Source organism: Drosophila sulfurigaster, chromosome X (genome assembly GCF_023558435.1).
Source record: "Drosophila sulfurigaster albostrigata strain 15112-1811.04 chromosome X, ASM2355843v2, whole genome shotgun sequence".
NCBI lineage: Eukaryota > Metazoa > Arthropoda > Insecta > Diptera > Drosophilidae > Drosophila > Drosophila sulfurigaster.
Window position 1 is genome coordinate 22,233,333 of NC_084885.1, and position 22,116 is coordinate 22,255,448.

The 22,116-nt window shown below is 41.0% G+C and overlaps 1 protein-coding gene across 1 annotated transcript in view; it reads left to right on the top strand.

The window, feature by feature from the left end:
• Positions 1–22,116, top strand: part of LOC133847702 (uncharacterized) — a 91,444-nt gene that overhangs the window by 67,678 nt on the left and 1,650 nt on the right. The window contains 8 exon segments of the mRNA XM_062282880.1: positions 71–360; positions 435–526; positions 777–2,021; positions 5,416–5,496; positions 5,498–5,668; positions 19,393–19,639; positions 20,478–21,816; positions 21,883–22,079. Of these exon segments, the coding sequence (XP_062138864.1) occupies positions 71–360; positions 435–526; positions 777–2,021; positions 5,416–5,496; positions 5,498–5,668; positions 19,393–19,639; positions 20,478–21,816; positions 21,883–22,079 (3,662 nt within the window).

A 22,116-nucleotide genomic window follows, 5' to 3' on the forward strand; every position in this document is an offset into this window, starting at 1 on the left:
TAAAACTGCAACTGTAATTGATGATTGATGTTAATTGATGGCATTTATTTTATTTGCACGTATCTTTCAGGCCACGCCGTCGCTCCGGCTCAAGTATTGTGGTCATTGATGGTGATGATCTGAAGCCATGTCTGCCGGATGATTACATCAGCGGTCAGCATCATCACCTCCATCATCAGCAGCAGCAGCAGCAACTGTCACAGGCACAGCAACAGCAGCAGCAGCAACAGGCGCTGCAACAGCAGCAGCAACATCAGCAGCAGCAGCAACAACAGTCGCAGCATTATCGCACGCACTCAAGTGATATTAGGGAGATTGATCAGGAAATGCTGACGATGCTGTCGGTGAATCAAGATAACGGTGAGCAAGCAACCAGCAACCAGCAATTGCTAACAGCAACAACTAATGATTGCTGCTCTCTCTCGCTCTTTCAGGTCCACATCGCGAGATGGCCGTCGACTGTCCAGATACGTTTATCGCTCGCAATAAGACGCCACCCAGATATCCGCCGCCCCGTCCACCACAGGTAAGCAAAGCATAAGCCTTTTTTAATGCCAAAGCAACCAAACAACCAACCAACAATAGCCAACACACCGAAAGTCCACTAACCACAACTAACAACCAAATAACTAAGCTAACAACAACCACAAAACATTCACAACAACCACAACAACAACCACAACAACAACCACTCATCACTCTCATTGCATTCTCTTCTTCACCTCAATCACACACAATTGCACCGCATCATTTCAACCAAAAAACCACTCACACAGAAACACCACAAAACCAAGCACACCACCAACACCACCTCAATCACCACCACCACCAAGAACACCACTAAAACTAACAATGATCATGCTAACAAATTGTTAATTGTTGCATATCATTCTTCACATCAACATGAACAACAACAACATCAACAACAACATTCATCAAAAACAACAACAACCACCACCACAACAACAACAACAACTACAACCGACAACATTGTTGCACTCGATGTCGCCACACAAAATATGTACAATCAAAAACAACAATTCAAATTGGAACAAATCGAAAACTATGAAAATCAATTGCAAACCGAACAACAACAACCACAACCACAACCAACAACACAACAGCAGCAACAGTTGCTGGTGGCAGCACAAACGGCGCAACAGCAAACGCCAAACAACAAGTTGCAAGCAGCAGCAACTTTTGGCAATGGCAACAGCAACAGCAGCGGCAGCAACACCAACAGTACCAGCAGCAACAACAACCACAACAGCAATGGCAACGGCAGCAACATGTCCGATGAGCTGCTGTGTGTTGTCGATGGCATCTATCAACGCAGCAGCAAAGGCAGCAGCTCGCCAGCGTCGAGTGGTTTCGACGATGCGCTGAGCACGATTGCCTATCGCCACTTGCAACAGCAACAGCAATCGGTGAGCAACAACAACAGCAACAACAGCAGCACAGCGGCAACCGGCAGCAAGCAGACGACCAGCAGCAATAATGGCAGCAGCAATAGCAACAGCAACAGTTTGAACAGCAGCAACAGCTCAATGCACACCAGCAGCCACAGCAGCAGTCACATTGCCAGCGCCAGCAGCAGCAGCAGCAACAGTTCAACGGTGCCCGATGATCTTAGTCTGGCGCCACCTGGCTACGAGCAGCAGCAACCACAGCAACAACAGCAGCAGCAGCAACTGTTGCTGTTGCCCACAGCAACAACTGGGAAGCAGCAACAATTGCTGCTGGGCAAGCATCGCGAGTTGCCCGTCGATGTGCCAGACAGTTTCATTGAGATGGTGAAGACGCCGCCGCGTTATCCGCCACCCCCGCATCTCTCCTCGCGCGCCTCGCTGCTCTCCAATGCCAGCTCGTCGACGGTCCACACAACGCTCTCCTCGCTGGCTCTCTCCACGCACTCCACGACGCCAGCAACCACAGTTGTTGCTACTGCTGCACCGGCAACTGCAACTGCAACTGCAGCGGCAACGGTTGCTGCAAGCGATGGCAAACGCATTGCTGATGAGGTATAACAACAACCACAATTTGTACTCTCTTCTGTCTCTCTCTCTCTCCTACTTCGCCAACTGTCTGTCTTCCTGCTCTGCGCCTCTCTTTCCACTCTCCACTCTCTTGTGCGTTTCTCTGCTCTCTCTAACTTTCTCTCCTCTTTGCGCCTCTCTTTGTGCGTTTCTCCGATATCTCTCTCTTTTTCTCTTTCCTCTCTCTCTCTCTCTCTCTCTCTCTCTCTACTAACTTTCTCTCTTTTTTTGTGCTGAACATTTCTCGTCTTTTTTGCTTCTTTACTCTCTTGTCTCTCTTCCTTTTTCATTCTTCTCAACTTTCTTCGATTCCCATCTCTACATCTTTCTCTGCCATATTCTTTTGCCCTCTCTCTCTCTCTCTCATTTCTTAATCACTTTCTTTGTCTCTCTCCCTGTTATCTTCTCTCTACTTTGCTTCTTTCCTACTCTTGCTCTGCTTCCTTCTTCACTTTTCTCCCGTGGCCTAACTTCACACTTTTACGTCTCTTGTTTCTCTGTTCACTCTTTCCAACTAACTTTTCATTTAACTCTCTCTCTCTCCTTTTTCCTTATTTATCCTTGTGAATTTCTTCTTTATTGCTCCTTATAACTCTTCTCCATCTCTGTTTTTTCCTCCTTTCTGTATTTTATTCCCTTTCTCAGTCACTTATACACTTCTTTTTAAATGTCTGTTTGTCATACTTTCTGCCCTCCTCTCTACCTGCATTCTCTCTTTCTCTCTCGCTGTTCGTCTTTTCGATCTTCTCTTATTTTTCTCCCCCCCTAATTATATTTCCTCCTACTTTCTCTTTCTCTGTTCTGTCCTAGTTTAAGTTTCGACCGCGTCATTTATGAATCGCAGCGCAAAAATTACTGCCGCGACCCACTTGCAACAGGCCATGCCCCAGACGGGGGCAACAGTCGATTAATCTCTCTCTCTCTCTCTCTCTCTCTCTCTCTCTCTCTCTCTCTCTCTCTCTCTCTCTCTCTCTCTCTCTCTCTACCTTTCTCTCTCCTGACGCTGTGTCGTTTTGACTTCCTTTTGTCGCGTCATTTGCTGCCATTTATGACATAAATCAGCTGCAATTTGCATTTCATTGGCATTTCCGCTCTCCCCCCTTCCCCTCTCGCTCTCTCTCGCTCACTCTTTCTCTTTGAGTTTCTCACACGCCAACAGCAGAACCTACAACAACAACAACAACAACAACAGCTGTATTGCTGCAATTTCCGCATTTTGCTTCAGTTTTTCCTACCACTTTTTATTTTGCTTCAATTTTTTCTTCATTCCATTTTTTTACGTTCATTATTCATAAACTTTTGCCTTGATTTCTGGCACACGCAGTTTGTCTGCGATTTGTGTCTATGTCTCGTTAATGCAGATTGTATTCCATATTTTTGTTGAATTGTCACTTAAAATATCCGCAAGCAAAATGTTGGCAATTATTTGAATATTACTTGCTGAAATAGTTTAAAATCTGACAAATATTCAAAGTCCTAAACTAAACCTAAAGTTTGAGGAAAATCTTTTGGAAAAATAAATATTTATATCACTTTATCTTTTCTTTAAATTCTTCACAACTTATTGATTTAAGAATAACTTTCTAGACAAAGTTCACTTATTAAATTGTAAATTTTATATATTCTTTAACTATATAGATCATAGGAAAAGTTTGCTTTTAATTATTCCCATTTCTATCGCTTATTTAGAAATTTAGGGAATACAATCTTTGACTATTTCATTCTATATTGATTTTGGAATTAGAATTAGAATAAGCTTCTAATTAATTAAAATTATTTGCTTGTTCGAATACATTTTAAATTATTGATGAGGAAATATCTTTTAAAGTTGATAAATATTATATGTTATATTTCAGTCTCTCGACTACAAAATTCTTTCCCAATTCGTTTTGAAAATACTAAAATATACCAAATCAATATACCGACAAACTTCTAAAATATACCAAATATGAAGTATATTACAAAATATTGCCAAGCAAAACAGATTAAAAAATGCAAATTAATGTACCGTAAAAATACTGAAATATACCAAATTCATATAAAAGTAAGAAATATATTTCTCAGTTTCTCGACTACAAAATTCTTTCGCAATTCGATTTGCAACAATTATCAAAATTTATTGGCAATCTACATATTGATTTAGGCAAATCTTTAGTTTACTTTTCCAAATATCCTTGTCTCTGTCATCAACGAGCTTTTCTTTCATTTTCTCTTCAGCTTTTTTTTGGCACTCCCCTCGCCTACAAAGTTGATTTGATTTCTCTCTCCTGGCCATATTTTTGTCTCAGGGTTTAGGAGAGGAGTGGGTTGGGTTGGTGTGTTGTTGGCACGCTGGCAACTGTAGCTGGCCTAATTCCACGCCCACGCCCCACTGCCTCCCCTCTCCATCCTCCCCACCCGTTGAATGCCTTCCAGCGTGAGACGTTGTTGCGTTGCAACGTTGCCCTCGTTAGCAACATAATCCTAAGCTGCCTTCAAGAACACTACGCCCCCCTCTCAGCCCTCTCGCCCGCCCACACGATGTCGCTTCCATATGCCCATAAGCTGTCTGTTGTCTCCTCTTCCCTCTCTCTCTCTCCGTCTCTTTCTCTTTCTTTGTGTATATGTGTGTGTGTGTGCAAAACAAAACAAAACAAAAAAAAGAAATAGTAAGAAAAACACTCGAGTAATTTATAAAGAATTCGTTGTCGATAAATTTTGCAAAAGCAACACACAAAAAAAAAACGTTGCTGGGGTTGAAAAGCAGCAACAGCAACTGCAACAACAACTTGTGCATGGGGCTGATAGATAGTTAAGGGGGCAACAACAAGAACAACAACAACAAACAGGCAACAAATTGACAATGCAAAGCAATGAATGAATGAATGAAGAATGAATCAAATCAAAGGGTAATTGCATTTGTGTTGGCGCTCTTCTTTCTCACCTTTCCACCTTACCATCAGCAACCAACCAGCCAAGGTCCAGTGTTATTTATGGACAAGGATATATATATATATATATGTCTATATGTTTGTATCGTGTATGTATTAAATGTATTTCTGTTGCTCTGTCTCTGTGTGTGGGGGGAGAAACTTAATTAAAAAAGAGCAGCGAAGAAAAGCAGCCGACGAAAGATAACAGCAACCAGCAACAGCAACCACAACAACCACAGCAGCAGCAGCAGCAGCAGCAACAATAACAGCAGCAACAGTCATCAGCAACACACACACACACACATACACATACATACGCATACCAATACATGTGCATAACATACACACACACACATAAGGAACAAACATGCTTAGTATAAAAAAAAAGACTTCAACTAATTATGTTCTATGTATTTCTCCCTCTCTCTCTTTCACTCGCTATCGCTATCGCTGTCTCACTCACTCAGCTGAATGGCAACTCAAAGCCTGTGCCACCGCCTCGTGATCATCTGCGCATTGAGAAGGACGGACGTCTCATCAATTGCGCCCCCCGCGCCTCAGTTGCCCGATCGTCGTGCCCCAACGGGCGGCAACGGACAACTGCAGCAGCAACAGCAGCAACCACAACAGCAACAACAACATCCACTGCAACAGCAGCAACAAATTGCGCAAATTGTGGAACCCACATTGGAGCAGTTGGACAGCATTAAGAAATATCAGGTGAGTGCAACGCAACAGCGTTCAGCGTTATTCATTCTTCGACCCCTTTCACAATCGCTGCGCCTGTTGGTTAGGCTACGAAAAGTTTTCTGCATTATGCGTATGACAGCACAACTGTAAAGCGCGTGCCAAACTGTAAAGCGTAACGCATTCGCAAAGAAGTTGAATTTAAGGTTACATGAAGAAAAAATACGAGTAAATACAAGTTTGAAGAGCGCACATCATTCTTATTTATTACTATTTCATTTTATTATATTGGCATCTTAATTTGACTGACTGAAAATGTTTATCTAATAAGCATTTTATTATTCAGCTTAAGCTTATTAAGCATTTTATTATTCAGTTTGGTTTTATTTTCATTGACTTTCCCTGTGCTGTGTTGTTAAGGTAATTGTAAAATTGTACAGATTTTCACTTTTAAGTAATTCTTTGAATTACAGCATTTTATGCATACTTTTCATATATCAAACATTAATATTTGAGAGCTGACTTTTCGAGTTCAATTTCATCGTTTAGATTTATGCCAGCAAATGTTCTATTTACCTCATTAGTAAACCAAATGTTTACTATGATTAGTTCCATTGTTAATCATCGGAGTTTATAGAATGTTCTCGTTGTTTTTTCACATGTTGAATATACATACACTAAAAAAAAGTTCATCAAAATCAATATTTTGGTCTTAGTACCAAAAATCTTAATATAAGAAAAAACATCTTGATTTCAAGAACATTTGTCATAAGAACCAAGTTCTAATTAATAAGAGGAAAAAATCGCGACAGCTCGACTAACTGAAAATACTGGAAATTAGATAAGAACTGAGTAGGAATTTCGATAGATTATGGAATTTTGTAATTTGTATTTTGAGAATTTGGCATTTCTCAAATGGAATTTGTTTTTTTGGTTTTTCAACGTATGTTTCATAAGTATTTTTAAAGTTACTCACGAAAAGATGCTTTAAATTGAAATCGAGTTGTAAAGCAGATTGTTTGCGTAGTTTATCGCTCGTTGGCAAAACCAAATATTTACTGCATATGGAGCACATAAGCAGTTAATCACTCCCAAACCGCAAGCACACCTGCAGTGGCTGTCAAACTGCGGACAGAGCTGCAATTTCTGAACATTGAACATGGTCACAGTTGAGTTGAGTCGAGTCGAGTTGAGTTGAGTTAAGTGCATGCCCCCCTGTAGAAATAGTCATTGGCATGCACAGCAGGTAGCCGAGGCAGTTCCGCATGCCGCATGCCGCACCGCACACCGTGCCACATGCCACACGACCCGATTCCCCCTCCCTCCCCCTCCCCCTCTTGCTGCTAGTAGTTTGATAGCACCTTTTGTTTGCCCTGCGACAATGGACAACTGATGAAGGCGGCGACTATGGCAACGCTTCCGGTTACCCCTCTACTCTCTCTCTCCCCCTCCCTCCTGTTTCGTTCTGATTCTCGGCGCGCTGGGCCATTGACCATTTACGCGAGCAGTGGCTCTCCAACTGTGGACAGCACGCAAAACTATGACAAAGTTTACCACACACAAAGCGAAGAACAACAACGAAAAAAAGACAATCAGTGTAGGGAGGGGAAAACAGAGAAGAGGGGGAAATGGAAGAGAAGAGAGATAGGGATGGGGATGGGGAGGGGTGGGTTTTATCAGAGAGGCGCAGCGTGAATAAAACTTATTCAACAACTTTTTACATATATATATTTTTTTTTGTATACTGCCGCCGCACTTGAAAATGTGCGCGACAGGAAGAGGGGAAGAATGAAAGAAGGGGAGACAACAGTAATAATAACAATAACAGGTATTTGAAGTGCGTGGGCGTTGAGCGTGGCTTGTACTGAGAGAGGGAGAGGGAGAGAGAGGGGGGCGGCAAGCATTACTCATGGCGGAGGAAATTGTTAAATGCAATGATTAATTATGCAAACTTTTAATCGAATTGTCTGCGTGGGGGAAACAAAGATAGAGGGTAAGACAAAGACGGAGAGAGGGAGAGAGAGAGAGAAAAAAGCGTAAACAAAGCAACGGGAAAAGTAACGCTAAATGCTTAATTAATTAAAAACAAAACAAAAAAGCGCACACAGTTGCACAGTCACTGAAGCGTGGCGGGCAGCTCAAACTGCGCGACGTTAATGAGCATTTAAAGACAACAACAACAACAACAACAGTGAAAAGAGAGAGAGTGAGAGCGAGAGCGAAAGAAGGAGGCTAAACTGAAGCCTTGCATTGGCAGAGAAAACACGAGTGAAGACAAAAGAAGGTACGATGAAGAAGGTGTGAAGAAGGGGGTAAAAAGAAAGGGGAAAGAGAGTGAGTGAAGCCAGCGAGAACAGCGAGAATTTATAAGCTTTACTCTTAAATGGTTTCTATTGATTTTATGGTTAACTTGAGTTAAATCTGATTTCTATTTAACGAAGTGTAAAGTGCTTGCAAAACTATACACCATATCTCTATATTACAGGGTAGCAAACAGTCGTCAACACTCGCCACTGTTTTCGGTCTCTTGATGCAAGTATTTGCACTGCATTTGGCTGCGAGGTATTTTTTAGTCGCATCTATTTGCTCTTGTCCAGCTCAGCTGTGTTTTAAGGGTTGTCGCTGCTGCTGATGTTGATCTTTGTTGTTGCTGTTTGCTGTTCTCTGCTTTGCTTCTTCTTCCTCTTCTTCTTTATCTTCTTGCCAATTGTTGTTGTCTTTGCTCTTCTCATTCATTGTGGTCGTATGTTACTTTTCAGCTAGGTTTTGTCTTTCGCTTTGCGGCATTTTTGTTGTTGTTTTTTGTTTTTCATTTTTGTTGTTGCTTCAACTACGCAAATTAGTTAAACAATTTTTTTGTGCTATTGCTGTTGCTGTTTGTTTATGCGACGCGACGACGCGACGGTGACGGCGACGACGACGACGACGTCAACGGGTTGCCAACGTTCGCTGCTGGAGAGACGTGAATGTGCACACACACACACACACACACACATCGCATTTTGTTTTAGACTTTGCGAGTTATTTTATTTGAATACCCATTAACTAACAGTTAATGGGGATTCACAACTTTTTCACCTGCTTAAAGTTGCATCAACAGTCGAGATTTGCAATTATTATTAGCAACAGTTGCATTCAAATACCTTTTGATTATTTCTATATAAAGCAATATTAAGTTTTTCGTTTTTTTTTTGTCTGAGAAACTGTCGTATTAATAGCATTTATATTGAATATTTGTTTTCATATTCATTTTAATATGATCTCAACAAATTAATAAGCTAAATGTAATCAAGCCTTATTGCATTTACAATTACATATGTTTCAAGAGGTACGATAAAATGCGTGTTTGCCACTTTTCATTTTAGTTTAAAATGTTCACTTAACCCAAGAAGCTTTTAAGGAGCTATTATAAAATGCGTTTTTGTCAGTTTCCACTCTTTCAAAGTCGTCATTTAAGCCAAGACGCATTCAAAATTTGCTTAAAAATTAGTATAATATTTTATGGCAAGCAAACAATAACTTCATTATAATCATAAATCGATATTATTCCATTTTCACATTAAATTCATTACCATTTTGCCAAGATTAATTGGGTAAGGAGCCTTATTCTTATATTAGGGGTATTCAGCACCCATTTCAAATTTGTATAATATAATATTGCAAAACGTCTAGACAAAAAGCATTCATTCTCTTGACAAAAGTTATACAATTATAATATTCAACATCAAACTGAAAAGTCTGGACTAGAATGTCTAGAAAGACTTTAACATAACTACGCATACAGAAAAGCGTGCTAAAATGCGATGATGACAAAATTGAACCAAAAAAAGTTTATTCTTAAATCAAGAATTGCAATCTACTTTTCAATCGACATTTTTTTTCTCTGTGTACAAAAGTGGCAGAATAATATTAATAGACTTTCTTGCTGTACAGCGATAATCATAAAGTATGTACAAAGTTTTATTTTCTGCTCTTTGTAAATCAATTATCAAGAAATATTTACAAAGTTTGTTTCTGATAAGGGGTATTTCATAGTCAGTCACACTTGGCCACTCGGTTTTCTACTTGTTTCAATTGTTGATGTCGTTGTTGCTTTTTGGTCTCGCAACGACAGCGGCCGCTAACTTGGCTCACACACACACAGACACACACACACACTTCCCACTCGACTCGCACACACACACACACACCACTCACCTGTACACACACACACACACACATACTCTTTCACACTCGTGCTCAGTTTACACTCAGTCTCAGTTGTCGCTGTCGCTGAGCACTTGAATGGCAATGCACGGAGAGGGGGGGGAGAACGTTGTAGAATGGGCGAGAGAGAGAGAGAGAGCGAGCGGGTGGCGCCGTGAAAGGGGAGAGGGATGGTGTCTACACACATACACACGCACACAGAGACAGCAAGACAGCGGTTTATCGCTCATTTGTTATGATTTTTCAGCTGGCATTTTTAGTTGTTTTTCTACGCGTTCTGCGATCGGCCGCAATTTTTAGTCGCGGCCCAAAACGTGCGTGTGTCACGGTGACTGTATGTGTGTGTTGGCGTGTGTGTGTGTGTGTGTGTGTGTGTGTGTGCGTTGCAGGCGATAAGCTTAAATGTTTTGTACAAACTTTGTGCATTTCACGAAAATACTTAAAAATGAATTTAATTTATTTATTTACACTTTTTTTGTTGTTGTGCGTGTGTGTGTGTGTGTGATTTGCATTATTTAAAGCGAGTTTAAAGTGCGTTCTTGCCACGCCTCGTAACCCTGCAAAACAGCCGCCCAATCACAGTTTTACATCCATTGCATTGTATAAGCTAGCTACAGTTTGAGAACCAACTGTTTTGTATTTTTTTTTTGTGCAATTTGTTTTCGTTTCTTTTTCTGTTTTTTTTTCGGGGAAGTGAATACAGTTTTGGTAGAAATTAAGGCGTGTCCACATTTGCGCTGAAAGCACGTCGCAAAATAAATCACAACTGCAACAAATTTACATTGTGGGCGCTGTGGGCGTGGCCCACTGTTGTCAGCTAACAACAACCAAACTTATTGTTTATGAACAACTTATGCAACAGCAACAGCAGCAGCAGCATAGAACACAAACTTTTGTTTCAGCAGCAACAATTGCTGAAGAGTAGCAACAGCAACATCAACAGCAACAACAACAGCAGCAGCAAAATTATGCACAACAGCAATCAAAGCAACAAAAAGTCGAAAGGAATTTCGTGGCTGACTCACAATTTGCAATTCGCAATTCGCATTCAATAAACACAACAACAGACAAAACAACTGCGAAGAAATAATGCAAAATAAATAAACAATATGATAAAAAAAAAGAATAAGAAATATTAATAAAATAAAGCGAATTAAAACGTAGTAAATAAACAATATGATAAAAAAAGAATACCAACATATAATAATAAAAAAAATATAAAGCGAATAAAATAAACAATCTCATACAAAAAAGAATAAGGAATATGACAAATAAAATCAATTGACAAAAGTAAACAACTAAAAATGTTAACGAAAAAAAAAAAAAAAATAAAATCAACATTATATTCCACGAAAAAAGAATTCTACAGTTAATAACATTCTTAACAGCTTTTTTAATTTATTTTAATTTTTGAGAAAAATATAACTTCCTTTCCTTTATTATACTATAATAGAATATTGTTATCGATAAACGATAATTGCAGTTTGATCATTGCAAATATTTAGATTTTTACATTTGACGATTAAAGAATTCTACAATTAGTAACATTCTTAACAGTTTTTTAGAATACTTTTTGCGAATTGAATAAACAATGTAATAAAAAAATGAGAAATATAAAAAAAAAATAATTATAAATAAATTTTATGATAAAAATAAATAAGAAATATAAAAAAAATAATGCGACGTAAATAAACAATACGTATAATAAAGAAAAAAAAAAAAACACTTAACAAAAGAAAACAACTAAAAATGTAAACGTTAACGAAAAGTATAAAAAAAAAGACTCAGTTTGCAATGCAACACACGTAAATAACAATTATGTAAAATGAAATGCATAAAAAAAAAAAAAAAAAAAAAAAAAAACGAAAACAAAGTGAAAAGCTGCGAGTGTTTTGTCGAGTGGAAATGTGGCTGCTGTTGCTGCTCAGATTGCTGTTGATGTTGATGTTGCTGTTGAAGAAAAGAACAATTGCAGCTTTCGCTTTCGAATTGAACTGCATTGTTGTTGTTGTTGTTGTTGTTGTGGTTGCCACTCGCAACTGCAATTACAATAGCAGCAACAACAGTAACAACAACAACAGCAACAGTTGCTGCATTTAAATGCGCATTAAGTTGCATTTCATTTTGAGCCACAAAACCCGAAAAAAAAAGTTTGTTCATATTCAAATTTATGCGTTGCAGCTGTCAATGGTTGAAGAAGAAGAAGACTTGTATTTGGGGCGGCTATTTGCATAGTTGGGAAAGTTTCGAGGGGGCTTTTGCGGGGCGTGGCAAAGTGAGGTCAATGCGAAGAAACATAATCGAAAAAATCAACTTGAAATATTTTTTCAAGCAGTCGCAACAATGTGAAGTGAACAGTGTAGTAAAAAGAGTCGTAAAACAAAAAGTGAAAAATATCGATAGCGATAGCGATAACGATAAAGATAACGAGATCAACGATTACGATAACGATAACATGGTGCTATCGACGCTGCACATAACATTGGAGACCACAAATGTTGCAGCTGATGCCGCAGCCACAGAAGCAACAACAACGCCCAGCCGGTTGCCAGTGCTCTGCAACAACAACAGCAACATCAACAACATGAGCAACAGCAACAGCAACAACAACAACAACAGCAAAGTGCAGCAATTGCTGCTCGAGAAGGAGAATGATAAACTGAGCGCCAATTTGAACAACAACAACAACAGCAATAGCTACAACAAATATTGTGATATGAACGGCAATGGAGCAGCAGCAACCATCGAGCAATTGCAACAACAACAACAACACCAACAACGTGCAGCATCTTCAACGACAGCAACGCCACAGAGAAATGGCTCTTCGCTGCGTCGTGGCACACAAATTCAAAGTTCCTCGATGCGTTTGCGACAACAACAGGCAAGTGTTGCAGCAACAACAACATCAACAACAAGAATAACAACAGCAGCAACCACAACGTGTTGCTCCCGTTGACAACCTTCAGGGTTTGGCTATCGCAAACTGGCTTTTATCTACTTACCTATTCGTTGACTACCAGTATGCTAACCAGTTAACAACAAAGTAGGCTAACTGGCTGTCGCTGCTTACAGTAACAACAACAGCAACAACATCAGCAACAACAACCTTAGAACCAGCAACAGCAGCAGAAACAACAACTGGCTGGCATAATAAATGTGCCAGCGATAGAGAAAAAGTTGTTGATTAACAAACACACACACACTTGTTATCGATAGACGATAGTCTACGGTCTGTGTTGTTATCGTTGCAAACATTTCCATTTTTACGTTCCACGAAAAAAGTTACAGTTTCTTTAGAATACTTTTTGAGAAAAATTTAATCTTTTTTTTTTGTTTTCATATATTATATTATACTTTTTATTATAAAACTTTTTATTATAGAACATGGTTATCGATAAACGATAAGTGCAGTTTTATCGTTGCAAGATTTCTTAAGAGTTTTTTAGAATACTTTTGAGAAAAGCTTAATTTATTTTTTTGTTATAGTATTACAAAAGATATTGTTATCGATAACCGATCATTGTAGTATTAAAGTTGCAACATTTTGAATGACTGATTTTCACTTTTAAGTTTTAGTGTTGTTCTTTTGGGAAATTGACAATTTTATGTTCTAACATAAATCAACTATTTTCATTTCCTCTTTTATAAATTAAATATTTGTTTAGCTTTTCCAGTCTTCTAAAAATTAAAAGTATTTTTTCGAGAAATATTAAATTCTTTTTGTAGTATGTAATATAATATAAAATAGAATATTACTCAAATGGAAATAAGGCAGATCTATAAAAGAATGTATAATTTATTAAATGAAATTTTTCAAGTTAACTATTTACATATAAAAGATATTTAGGGGAAATACAAAATGCGATTCAATTTATTCAATTCCTTGTCTTTCCGAATAGTTATCATATTTTATAATACGTGCCTTTTAAATGAGCTAAAAGTGTATTTAAATGTCGAAAGCAAATTTGCGTTTGTTGCTGGAAAATGTAAAGTTTCAATTTCATTAGTTTTAATTAGTTGTTTGCAATTAAATGAATTCTTCAACTCTATTTTTTTTTGTTTTATGGCGACTTCATTTGCGATTCGTTTGCAAAGTTTTTGGTGCTTTGTAAATGAGTTTTGCAAATGTCGCCAACTTTGTTGTAAACTTTGCTATGCCTCACTGAGCGATACTACAGTACGCAATAACAATAAGGCAAAGTTAATAAAATTGTATTTTTTTTTTTGTTCGTTGTTGTTATTTTTGCTTTTTCAATATTTATTTTACGATGTGCGACGAACAAGAAGGCGCTGTTGATGATGTCATGGTTTATACCTGCGAACAACAACTAATGTTAATTTCAGTAAATGTTATTGGTGTTGCTTAAATTGTTGTGGTTGTTGTTGTTGTTGTTGTTGCTGTGGTGATTGATGTGCTCGGCGAGTCGAGTGGGCTTTACGCTTGATCTATAGCGGGGGATCAAAAGAGTGACATTGACAGGGTAGTTGTGAGAGAAAGAGCGACAGAGAGAGAGAGAGAGAGAGAGGCGACTTGTAACGGAGCAGCACTGACAGCCAGTGTTGGTTAATGCCATGCGATCGATGTGGAGGCGTGAGGCATCTCGTATTCTATTCCATGCTGTTTGAGGGGGAAAGATTTTTAATATATCTCTTAAATATACTTTTTATTAAAATTATGATTATATTTGTTAGTTATTATTTAATAATGATTATTATTTATCTTTTATTATTTGAGCCATTTTAATTGTATTATCATTTTTTTAAAATACACTTATTATATTATTACTTATTACTGATTATTTATTATTTAGTATGTATTTTTTATCATTTATTTTTTTTTATTTAGTTCTTGTTATTAAGTATGTACTATTTTTTATGCATTGTTTATCATTTAGTACTTATTATTTTTTTAATTTTTATAATTTAATATTATTATGACTCGTTACACTTCTACCTGTGATCGTATTCTATTCGATGCTGTTTGAGGGGGAAAGATTTATTCTATTCGACGCTGTTTGAGCGAGAGTAATTTTTAATTTCTTTATATGTATATTATTATATTATAATTGATTACCTTTTAATGATTATTTATGTTTTCTTATTTATATTTTATTACGTATTAACAATATATATTTTTTTGTTATTTATTCCATATTATTTAGTATTCATTATTTATAATTTATTATTATTATGACTTCAACCTAAAGCTCTGCTCGACTTCCATTCGACGCTTTTTGAGCGAGAGCGAGCTTTTTTTTATTTTTAGAAATTATTATTATTAATATTACGATTACTACAATATTTCTACCTCTTAGCTCTTAAAGAATGCCACTTCAATGCCATCGCATGGCTATTTCACAGTCTCTTCCCCTTCTTGTGTTCTGTGCCCCTCCACTTGTCTCATCTTTTGTCTTGTATTTATTACGGGTATTGTTTTGTTCTCTTAACTTCGACTTTTATTTGGTTCACATCGCATTTACGTTTTTTCTTCTTCTACACACGTTTGCAGTCGCGTCTGAAGAGCGGCACAGAGGGGGAAACTTCTGTCCCCTCCCTCGCCCCTTGGGTCTGTCTGCATAATTTCTGCTGATGTTGCTGCTGCTGCTTCTTCTTCTTCGTCGTCTTCTGCTCTTATGCAAGTTTAGCAATTTTTTTGTTTCTTTTGTGGAATTTTCAGCGCCTTCGTTTTGCCTTGTTCTTTGTTGTTGTTATTCAATTAAGTTCTTTTTTTTCGCTTCTTGTTGTTGTCTGCTGCTTCTTCCGCATCCCAAAAATACCACCAACAACAACAACAACAACAAAAGTGATGGCAACAAAACAAAGTGTGAGAAATTTGAAGCAGGGCGAAAAGGTCTCATCAGCACTCTAGCTTTGCCTCCCTTTCTCTCTCTCTCTCTCTTACTCGTTCTCACTCTCGGTCAAGTGGCCAAAAGCGGAACCGAAAATTGGCAACTTTGACACGCCGCAAGTTGAGCGCAGAACAAGAAGAAGAAGAAGAAGAAGAAGAAAAAATACCGCAAAATAATAAAACAACTGGCGCTTAATCCATTCACCAAAGTTGCTTTATACATAACATACATACATATATCAACTTGATACCGGGCACTTAATTATGCCATACCACTAATAAATGACCTGGCATTATTTTAGCTTGCACAGTGAAAACTCACTAAGACGAACTCAGAATATAGACACTAAGTAATCGATTTAATTATTATTTTGCATTTTATTTTAGTACTCTAATTTAATTAGAAGAAACTCAATTGAAATATTTTGTTTTATTTCAAATAAGTTGAAAGTAAAATGATTCGGTATCGATTCGCTTGCGATTCGGTTGCGATTCGCCTGCGATTCGGTTGCGATTCGGTTGCGATTCGCCTGCGATTCGCTTGCGATTCGCCTGCGATTCGGTTGCGATTCGGTTGCGATTCGCCTGCGATTCGCCTGCGATTCGGTTGCGATTCGGTTGCGATTCGCCTGCGATTCGGTTGCGATTCGCCTGCGATTCGCTTGCGATTCGCCTGCGATTCGGTTGCGATTTGCCTGCGATTCGCTTGCGATTCGCCTGCGATTCGGTTGCGATTCGGTTGCGATTCGCCTGCGATTCGCCTGCGATTCGGTTGCGATTCGCCTGCGATTCGCTTGCGATTCGGTTGCGATTCGCCTGCGATTCGGTTGCGATTCGACTGCGATTCGCATGCGATTCAATACTTCAATTATTATATTCAAATATTTTAAAAATATAACATAACATTAATCGCGGGGCAATTTATTCGCTCGCGATTCGCCTGCGATTTATTCGCATTATTATTTAAATGATTTTTGAAAAAAAGTTCAAACCTTAGTTATTTAATAATGCTTGTGTTTTCAGACATTTTCTCGCCCCGCGATTCGGTTGCGATTCGGTTGCGATTCGCCTGCGATTCGGTTGCGATTCGCATGCGATTCGCTTGCGATTCGCCTGCGATTCGGTTGCGATTTGCCTGCGATTCGCTTGCGATTCGCCTGCGATTCGGTTGCGATTCGGTTGCGATTCGCCTGCGATTCGCCTGCGATTCGGTTGCGATTCGCCTGCGATTCGCATGGGACCTCAAACCATAGTTATTTAATAATGCTTCAATTATTATATTCAAATATTTAAAAAATATAACATAAGTTGTGTTTTCAGATATTTTCTCGCCCCGCCATTCGCTTGCGATTCGCAAGCGATTCGGTTGCGATTCGCCTGCGATTCGCTTGCGATTCGGTTGCGATTCGCCTGCGATTCGGTTGCGATTCGACTGCGATTCGCATGCGATTCAATACTTCAATTATTATATTCAAATATTTTAAAAATATAACATAACATTAATCGCGGGGCAATTTATTCGCTCGCGATTCGCCTGCGATTTATTCGCATTATTATTTAAATGATTTTTGAAAAAAAGTTCAAACCTTAGTTATTTAATAATGCTTGTGTTTTCAGACATTTTCTCGCCCCGCGATTCGGTTGCGATTCGGTTGCGATTCGCCTGCGATTCGGTTGCGATTCGCTTGCGATTCGGTTGCGATTCGCCTGCGATTCGGTTGCGATTTTTGAAAAAAAGTTCAAACCTTAGTTATTTAATAATACTTCAATAATTATATTCAAATATTTAAAAAATATAACATAAGTTGTGTTTTCAGACATTTTCTCGCCCCGCGATTCGGTTGCGATTCGCCTGCGATTCGGTTGCGATTCGCATGCGATTCGGTTGCGATTCGCCTCCGATTCGCCTGCGATTCGCTTGCGATTCGGTTGCGATTCGCCTGCGATTCGGTTGCGATTCGCCTGCGATTCGGTTGCGATTCGCATGCGATTCGGTTGCGATTCGCCTGTGATTCGCCTGCGATTCGCTTGCGATTCGCCTGCGATTCGGTTGCGATTTTTGAAAAAAAGTTCAAACCTTAGTTATTTAATAATGCTTCAATTATTATATTCAAATATTTAAAAAATATAACATAAGTTGTGTTTTCTCGCCCCGCGATTCGCCTGCGATTCGCTTGCGATTCGGTTGCGATTCGGTTGCGATTCGCCTGCGATTCGCTTGCGATTCGCCTGCGATTCGCCTGCGATTCGCTTGCGATTCGGTTGCGATTCGCCTGCGATTCGGTTGCGATTCGGTTGCGATTCGCTTGCGATTCGGTTGCGATTCGCTTGCGATTCGGTTGCGATTCGCTTGCGATTCGGTTGCGATTCGCTTGCGATTCGGTTGCGATTCGGTTGCGATTCGCCTGCGATTCGGTTGCGATTCGGTTGCGATTCGCTTGCGATTCGGTTGCGATTCGATTCAATTATTATATTCAAATCGTTTAAAAATATAACATAACGTTAATCGCGGGGCGATTTATTCGCTCGCGATTCGCCTGCGATTTATTCGCATTATTATTTAAATGATTTTTGAAAAAAAGTTCAAACCTTAGTTATTTAATAATGCTTCAATTATTATATTCAAATATTTAAAAAATATAACATAAGTTGTGTTTTCAGACATTTCCTCGCATGCGAATCGCATGCGAATCGCAACCGAATCGCAACCGAATCGCAGGCAAATCGCAACCGAATCAAATCTTACTTGATGAAAGATCTTGTTGAGATTATAATACAACACAACAGATTATACAAGATCAATTTGAACTATTTTACAATCTTCATAAAAAGTGTACGCTAGAAAGATCAAAAGTATATTTTTTTCATAGAATAATATAAGTATTTATTATCATTTCATTTACCTAATTAATGTGTGTATTTTTATGTGCCATTTATCATTTCACTTGCAAATCGAACAACTGCGATTGATCAGGCAAAAATAATGCCTATCGATTGCTTTTGTTGAGGCTGACAGCTTTGCAAAACAGTTTGACGAGCGCTCTGCGCGTCGCTTACAAGTGCGTTGACAGTTTGACAAGCGCTGGCCGACGACTGTTTGCCACCCACTGACCTAATCCAAGCACAGCTCAAAGCACATGTGCGGCTTCACAGTTGCTTCCCCCTCTCCTCTGCTCGCCTCGCCTCGCCTCGCTTGCTGCAGCTCGCTGTGGAATGTTCATTAGCACGTCACTTGATGCGTTTTGTTCATTGTTGCTGCTGCTACAGGGATTTGTTGCATGCCACAGAAGCGACACAGCGGCACTACGCCTAAGCCTTTTACTCTCTTTCTATCGCTCTCTCTCACTCTCTCTGTTTCGGACTCACTCTAACTGTTTCGCTCTTTGTTCTGGATTTGTTTTTTTGCATTCGTGCCACAGCTGCAACAGCTTGTGGCAGCTTGAACTGCGGGGTATTGGTCGTTGGGTGTAGTTGTAGGGTTATCCACTTGCCACTGACGCGCGGTCTGCGTGCCACAGAAAGCCGCTAATTAAATTAGCACAATTGCCGCGAATGCGGATTAAGTGCGACCAACAATATTAACAGCGATAACAACGAGACTCGCATGTTCCATTCACTGAACCTTGCTCGCTTCCCTTCCGCAACTATTTATTTATGATTATGCTGAACTAATTCTTCATGCCACGTATTTGCGTATTTGCAGGAGCAACTGCGTCGTCGACGCGAGGAGGAGGAACGCATCGCTCAGCAGAATGAGTTTCTGCGCAACAGTTTGCGTGGCTCTCGCAAGCTCAAGGCTTTGCAGGACACTGCCACGGCCACGCCCACTGTGGGCAAAGCGTTGGCCCAGCAACAAACGAACAGCGCAACAGCCGCAACAATCGCCATTGGAGTTGAGAACGAGGCATATCTGCCCGACGAAGACCTGACGCCAGCGGAGCACATCGATGGTAAGTAGCAAAGACTTGGATGATGGAAGAGACGTTGCAGATTGCGCAGGTCAAAATTAGAACAATATAATATTATCGAAAAGGGATCTGAAATAGGTTTGATAGTCTGAATGATCTCAGGGGAACTTTCGAGAATCGCAGACTTCTTTGCAACCTAAGCGAAACTTCCGAGAGCTGCAGGATAGATTTCCGGATCTTGTATGTTCAAGGTAGTTCAGTTGAATAGTTCTGAGATCTCAGTGGAATTCCCGAGTTTAATTCTCAATTTTTTAATAAAAGCTGTCTAGACGAGCTTGCTTTTGTTGTACGGAATATTCCCATATCTAGCTACTCCCTGGTTCCAGTAATTATAACTGAGATGAAATATCAGGGAGCCTAAACTAAAACGTTTAAGAGTTGAGGAAAATTGCCAGTCCTAAGACAGAGATCGCAGTAAACTCAGGAGTTAACTTATTCTAAGCATTCCTTTTAACGTGTTAGTCATTGTATTGAAAAATCCATGTTATCGGGTGAGACTGTTTCAGGAAGTGTGTTAGGTTATTCCCTGAGATCATTTTTTCGCAGTCTATTCTAGAAAAATCTCTCTTATAGGACGAGACTGCTTTAAGAAGTATGTTAGGTTATTCTTTGAGGTCACTTCTTCGCAGCCTATTCCGGAAAACTCCCTCTTTTCGGATGAGACTGCTTCACAAAGTAGGTCTTTTTCACAGTCCTGTTCCAAGTGTCACCCTAGCATGCTCTTCACGAGTTAGGAACATTACTATAGCATAGCAACAAGCCAAGACCCCAGTGATACATTTGAGCTAACCTCTTCTTTTCCACTCCCTTTACCTTGCAGGCTACGGCGAGCTCATTGCGGCGCTGACCCGACTGCAGGGCCAGCTGGCCAAGAGCGGACTAAGCACGCTGGCGGGTCGCGTCTCTGCGGCGCACAGCGTCCTGGCCAGCGCCAGTGTGGCGCACGTTCTGGCCGCCCGCAGTGCGGTGCTGCAGCGACGCAGACCGCGCATCGCAGGACCGTTGCATGTGAGCGCGTTGGGTTTGCAAAAGGAGATTGTGGAGCTGCTGACGCAATCGAATACGGCGGCCGCCATTGAACTGGGCAATCTGCTGACCAGCCATGAGATGGAGGGTCTGCTGTTGGCCCACGATCGCATTGCCAGTCACACGGATGCATCGCCATCGCCCACATCATCGTCCCATGCGGGCGTGACGCCAACGCCATCGCAAACACCGACAACGATGGCGGGTCTGAGCGGTCACAGCAGTCCGGTGGCGGGCACAAAGTCCTCGGCGAACAGCGGCCGCAGCATGGTTGCGGTCTTGCCGCCCGTGGTGCCGCCACAGTCGGTGGCACAGCGCGGTGCCATGCCCCTGCCAGTGGCAGCTGTGGCTGTTGCACGCGGTGAGTCGCCGCCGGGCATGAGCGGTTGCTTTGGCACGCTGAACGATCAGAACGACAACATACGGATCATACAGATTGAGAAGTCCACCGAACCCTTGGGCGCCACGGTGCGCAACGAGGGCGAGGCTGTGGTCATCGGTCGCATTGTGCGCGGCGGTGCCGCCGAGAAGTCCGGTCTGTTGCACGAGGGCGACGAGATCCTCGAGGTCAATGGCCAGGAGTTGCGCGGCAAGACGGTGAACGAAGTGTGTGCACTGCTCGGCGCCATGCAGGGCACTCTCACGTTTCTCATTGTGCCAGCGGGCAGCGGTCCACCGCCCGGCGGCGGCCTAGGCGGTGGTCTAGGCGGTCTCGGCGGTGGTCTGGGCGGCCTGGGGGGCATGCATCATGTGGGCGGCGGTGGCATGGCGCATCGGGATACTGCTGTGCTGCATGTGCGGGCGCACTTCGATTACGACCCGGAGGATGATCTGTATATACCGTGTCGGGAGCTGGGAATCAGTTTCCAGAAGGGCGATGTGCTGCATGTGATTTCCCGCGAGGATCCCAACTGGTGGCAGGCGTATCGCGAGGGCGAAGAGGACCAAACGCTGGCCGGCCTCATACCTAGTCAGTCATTTCAGCATCAGCGCGAGACCATGAAGCTGGCCATTGCCGAGGAGGCGGGCCTGGCGCGTTCGCGCGGCAAAGACGGCACTGCCAGCAAGGGGGCCACGTTGCTCTGTGCGCGCAAGGGGCGCAAGAAGAAGAAGAAGGCCAGCTCCGAGGCGGGGTAAGTGCAATCAGACGTTATACCTCATTCCCCAATAATAATACCTGTGTCTCTTACTTTCGCTAGCTATCCACTGTATGCGACCACCGCACCGGATGAAACGGATCCCGAGGAAATTCTCACGTACGAGGAGGTGGCGCTCTACTATCCGCGTGCCACACACAAACGTCCCATCGTACTCATCGGCCCGCCCAACATCGGACGTCACGAGCTGCGCCAACGTCTCATGGCCGACTCCGAACGCTTCTCGGCGGCAGTGCCACGTAAGTGCAATAATGTCCCTGAGCTACATCGATTGAA